This window comes from Salmo trutta, chromosome 3 (assembly GCF_901001165.1).
Source record: "Salmo trutta chromosome 3, fSalTru1.1, whole genome shotgun sequence".
NCBI lineage: Eukaryota > Metazoa > Chordata > Actinopteri > Salmoniformes > Salmonidae > Salmo > Salmo trutta.
The window spans coordinates 33,964,384-33,970,383 of NC_042959.1; the positions used below are offsets into that span (position 1 = coordinate 33,964,384).

General features: G+C 47.7%; 1 protein-coding gene across 18 annotated transcripts in view; it reads left to right on the forward strand.

The window, feature by feature from the left end:
* The window catches only part of LOC115173703 (protocadherin gamma-C5), a 182,767-nt gene that overhangs the window by 156,978 nt on the left and 19,789 nt on the right, over window positions 1-6,000 (forward strand). Inside the window, exon 1 of one of the 18 annotated variants that reach the window (XM_029732031.1) lies at window positions 2,969-5,711. The exons of 16 other annotated variants lie outside the window; for them this stretch is intronic. In XM_029732031.1, the coding sequence (XP_029587891.1) occupies window positions 3,252-5,711 (2,460 nt within the window). In that variant the 5' untranslated portion in view covers window positions 2,969-3,251. Of the gene's footprint in view, window positions 1-2,968; window positions 5,712-6,000 lie in introns of those variants that run through there. One more of the 18 variants, XM_029732040.1, reaches the window with a different exon arrangement.

The following is a 6,000-nucleotide window of genomic DNA, read 5'->3' on the forward strand; positions in this document are numbered from 1 at the left end:
CAAAACTTACCTTTAATTGAGGGATCTTTACATTTTATTCAGTTAATTGCCTGCACCTGCTGTCCTTTCAAATTCAAATCCAAATGTTTCAGTTGGGCAGTTAGGTTTCTGCAAGAACCCCCACCAACTAAGGAGGTTCCTCGATGAACCCCACCTCCTATGGTGTTCTTGGAATAACCTTTTGGGGGCCATTTTCAGTGCCAAGAACTGAAAATAGGTTATTCGAAGAACGTTGAGGATCTTAGAAGAACCCTTGTTGAATCCTTAATTTGTAGAGTATAGGATCTCGTCACAGTAGCTCTGTGCATTCAAATGGCCATCAATAAAATACAATTGTGTTCATTGTCAATAGCTTATGCTTGCCCATTCCATAACCCCAACGGCACCATGGGGCACTCTGTTCACAACATTGACATCAGCAAACTGCTCACCCATACAACACCATACCCGTTGAACCCGGGATTTATTCCGTGAAGAGCACCCATCTCCAGCGTGCCAGTGGCCATCGAAGGTGAGCATTTACCCACTGAAGTCGGTTACGAGTACGCAGATGAGCTTCCCTGAGACGGTTTCTGACAGTTTGTGCAGTAGTTCTTCAGTTGTGCAAACCCACAGTTTCATCAGCTGTCAGGGTGGTGGGTCTCAGATGATTCTGCAGGTGAAGAAGCGGAGGTCCTGGGCTGGCATGGTTACACATGTTCTGAGGTTGTGAGACCAGTTGGACGTACTGCCAAATTCTCTAAAACAACATTAGAGGTGATTATGGGATTATGGTAGAGAAATGAACATTCAACTCTTCAATTGTCTGGCAACAGCTCTGGTGGACATTCCTGCTGACTGCATGCCAATTGCACACTCCCTCAAAACTTCAGATATCTGTGGCAGGGTGCCGGAGAAATTCATGTTCATCACTCACCACATTAGTTCATCATGCAAAAAACAAATCAATGCTATTTAACTACCTACATTTTTCCTTGTTGGACCTGCGTTTACAATGTATCCAATTTCGGTTTGTGTTGTTGTCACTTTGTAGCGAGTACGGTCTGCATGTGTAGGCACATATTGCGTCATGATTGCAAGGCGTCCCGATATCTTTTCCAATTGTCCAGATATCTTTTCCAACTGTCCAGATATCTTTTCCAACTGTCCAGATATCTTTTTCCAACTGTCCAGATATCTGGTTATAATGTCCATTCTAGAATGCCCTTCCAGCCAATCAGAAATGAGTATTCAACAATGCTGCGGTATTAGATATAATGTTTTATTTATTTTTATTTCACCTTTATTTAACCAGGTAGGCAAGTTGAGAACAAGTTCTCATTTACAATTGCAACCTGGTCAAGATAAAGCAAAGCAGTTGGACACATACAACAACACAGAGTTACACATGGAGTAAAACAAACCTACAGTCAATAATACAGTAGAAAAATAAGTCTATATACAAAGTGAGCAAATGAGGTGAGATAAGGGAGGTAAAGGCAAAAAAGGCCATGGTGGCAAAGTAAACACAATATAGCAAGTAAAACACTGGAATGGTAGATTTGCAGTAGAAGTAGTGCAAAGTAGAAATAGAAATAATGGGGTGGAAAGGAGCAAAATAAATCAAAAAGTAGAAATAGAAATAATGGGGTGGAAAGGAGCAAAATAAATCAAAAAGTAGAAATAGAAATAATGGGGTGGAAAGGAGCAAAATAAATAAATACAGTAGGGGAAGGGGTAGTTGTTTGGGCTATTTATAGATGGGCTATGTACAGGTGCAGTGATCTGTGAGCTGCTCTGACAGCTGGTGCTTAAAGCTAGTGAGGGAGATAAGTGTTTCCAGTTTCAGAGATTTTTGTAGTAGTCGCCCTAATATTAGCACCAAAACATTCTTACCGGTAGCAACATTCACCTTAATGTTGTAGCCTATGAGAATGGATGATATCTGGATCTGCAGGTTAATAAACGGTTGTAAAGTAGCTCAGAAAAATTATTCATTGTAAAAAAATGTTTTTGTGTAGCTCAGTTGGTAGAGCATGGTGTTTGCAACACCAGGGTTGTGGGTTCGATTCCTACGGTTGGCCAGCACAAATGTTTTTTTGTTTTTTTTAAATGTATGAAATGTATGCATTCACTACTGTAAGTCGATCTGGATAAGAGCGTCTGCTAAATGACGTAAATGTAAATGTGAAATATATTTGGCTATTCGTAACAGTAATTACATGTAGGTTTTTCAAAATCTGGAATTTACATCAGTCAAATGATTACTTCATTAGCTTACCAGTGAACAATACGGATTTCTTTAGGCCTATATCATAGCTTTACACTTTTTCATGAAAGTATTTTGGCAATAGGCCTACAGTAGTAATTGCACTGGATCAAAAACGTGATAAGTTCATATGTCATTCATTATCTGTTTTAGTAGGGCCTAATACATACAGAGAGATGTAAAGTAGGCCAAAGGTTGTTATATTGGTTATCAATGGCATTGCTGCCTCCTTGCCAAGACCAATCTGTGGTTTACATCATGGCACATGGTTCAAGCGTTATCAACACCTCTGGAAAGGAAATCGTTTGATAACCATGCCGCCTTGCGGCTAAGTCCATCATTGCAATGATCATGAGTCCATCAGTTACTTTGCGTAACTTTGCTTATATTCAATGTAAGTAGTTCTGTTCGTTGACAAAACAGAGCAAGAAGTTCATACTTACTCTTGTGGTTTATACCCACCCTTGTTCGTGCCGGTCTGTGCATTAAGCGCTTGGAAATGGCATAAGTAGCTTTTTTTTTTAAATGATATTATTTTATGCTTCCATGGCCTCGTCGACGTGCATTTTGAGTTGTTTTGCTCTAAAGGTAATGTCTTTAGCGTGTAACATGTCTCTAACTTGATGGTAAATCCAAAATGAGTGCCTCTTTAAGTTTTCACTCACTCTCTGCTTTGTGAGAGAGTTCTGTGTGGGGAGCGAGTCCCGGCTTCTCGGCCAATAGGAAACGGGTCTTTGTGTCCGTGTCCCCGCCCCAGAGAGGAGCAGAGCAGAGGAGACGAGTGTGGAGAGTTTTAGCCGATCCTTCATGGAGTTTTACTTTGCCTCTTTTTTATTTTCCGTATAGAATTAGGGCGTCATGATAACTTCTAAACTTCCCACCTCACTTTTTCTTAAACGGAAGTGTTTACCGACAGCCTGGTAGCGTCGTTTTCCCCGAGACTATAGATGAGTTACGGTAAAATATTAACTTTAAACATTTTCCATCCCCCGGACCCCTCATAATGGAATCCAGACAGAGGAAAGGCTACGGAGGGTGGCCAGTGCTGAGGCTATGGTTTTCTCTGGCGTGCTTTACAGGCGCGACCGCGCAGCTCAGCTACTCGATTTCGGAGGAGCTTCGACCCGGGTCTGTGGTCGGGAATATCGCTAAGGATTTGGGCCTCACGGTTCAGAGGATAATTCAGAGAAAATTGCGGGTGATCTCGGAATCTAACGCGCAGTACTTCGAGGTAAACCATGCGACTGGGGATTTGGTTATTAGACAGACAATTGACAGGGAGCACATGTGCGAATTAAGTTCAACATGTTCACTACACCTTGAGATTGTACTCGAGGACCCTTTAGCGATACATCGGGTTCTTGTGGATATTGTGGATGCGAATGACAATGCGCCGCAGTTTTCCACTAAGAATATTTCCTTGGAGATATCAGAGGCGGCCGCACCGGGCACTCGGTTCCGACTGGAGAGTGCGCACGACCCAGATGTGGGTATCAACTCTCTGCGCACTTATCACCTCGCACCCAACGACTGCTTTGTTTTGAATGTGGAAACGAAAAGTGACGGGAGTAAGTTCCCGGAATTAGTTTTAGAGAAGGCTTTGGATAGGGAGACGCAGGCCTCGTTTCGCCTGTTGCTCACCGCGGTAGACGGGGGAAAGCCGGAGAAGTCTGGGTCCACTCTTTTACTCATAAAAATTCTGGATGTCAATGACAATGCGCCCGTCTTTGAAGAGCCGGTGAAAAAAGTTAGCATTTTGGAGAATGTTGAACCGGGCACTTTAGTAACGAAACTGAACGCGACCGATGCGGATTACGGTCAGAATGGGCAGATCTCCTTCCTGTTTAGTAAATACACGCAGGACCGGGTGCTCAAGCTATTCAGCGTGGATTCTAAAACCGGGGAGATCCGTGTGAATGGCCAGGTGGACTATGAGACAGCGAATGAATATCACATCACCGTGCAGGCCCGGGACGGGGGAACCCCCGCCATGGAGGGTTCCTGTAGCATCATAGTTGACGTCACTGACGTGAATGACAATTCTCCAGAGGTAACATTGACGTCACTGACCAGTCCCATCAGAGAGGACGCAGCCCCTGGTACAGTCATCGCCCTCATCAGTGCGAGGGACCTGGACTCTGGTAAGAATGGGGAGGTGACGTTAAAGGTCCAGTCCGGCCTGCCCTTCAAACTCAACTCTGCCTTTGGTGAGCACTACAATCTCGTCACGGACGGCGACCTGGACCGAGAGACCGTGGCAGAGTACACCGTGGTCATCATGGCGACGGACGCGGGCTCCCCTCCCCTGTCGTCGCGGACGACCTTCGTGGTCAGGCTATCAGATGTGAACGACAACGCTCCTTCATTCTCCCAGCCCTCCTACTCAGCGGACGTCCCCGAGAACAACGCTCCCAGCGCCCCCATCGCCATGGTGACGGCCTCTGACCCGGACACAGGGGACAACGCCCGCGTCTCCTTCTCCATCCTGCCCAGCGTGGTTCAGGGCTCACCCATCTCCTCATATGTCTACATCAACCCAGAGACCGGACATATCCACAGCATGCGTTCCCTAGACCACGAGACCCTCAACGCCTTCCGCATCGAGGTGCAGGCCCGAGATGCCGGGGCGCCGCCCCGGACAGCCAACGTCACGGTGCATGTGTTCGTAGTGGATCTTAACGACAACGCGCCCCTCATCGTGTACCCCCCCTTCCCCCAGGACACGGGGCTGCTGCTGAGTGTACCCCAGTCGGCTGGGCCAGGCCATCTCATTAATAAACTGGTAGGGGTGGACCCTGATAGTGGACATAATGCTTGGTTGTTGTACTCCATCGCCCCAGGGCCACACGCTGGTCTCTTCCGCATCGCCCCCCACACCGGGGAGCTCCGTACTGCCCGCAAACTAGCCGAGGAGGAGGGCGGCTCCACCTACCACATCATCGTGGTCGTCCAGGACAACGGCGAGCCCACCCTCTCCACCACTGTGGCCATCACGGTGACCGTGGAGGAGAAGGGCGCCAGCGACGCCGCCGCGGACAACCGGGAGACGTCGGCGAGGCGTCGCGCCGGCATGCCCGACATCACCCTGTACCTGATCATCTCGCTGGCCTGCGTCTCGGCCGTGTTCTTCCTCACCTTCCTCATCCTCATGGTGCGCTGCCTCCGCCACCGCAGCGACCTCGGAGGGACAGGTTGCTGCTACAGCCGCCACCGGCCCAGCAGGCCCCACCATCAGAGGCCCAGCAAGGACCTCCACCTGCAGCTCAACACAGACGGACCCATCCGTTACATGGAGGTGGTGGGAGGGGCTCAGGACCCCCCAGGGACACGGACCTACAGACCCTGCTACTCCACCATCTCCAGCCGAAGTGACTTTGTGTTTGTCAAGACGCCCATGATGAGTCACAACAACACCCTCAGCATGACACTCAACAGGAAGCACCTAATGAACTCAGCCATTGAGGTGAGGGCGCTGGGGGGAGGAGGCAGGATACTGGCCAGTCGAGTATTGTGGAAATCACTTGACCAATGACATAGGTCTGTAAGTACTAGGTTATAAGCATTGACATTGAAGGTTTTATCCTAAGATCCTGGTCTTTGTTGACTTAGCTTACCCAATTGAGCCTGCTGACCTAGACGGACTAAGTCACGTAGCAATGCAGTATTTATCCTAAAGCCTAGTGTTGTTGACCCTCAACCCTCTCTTTATGATGTGTGCGGTATAGTAGATAGCTCATATAACGGCGTCGCCC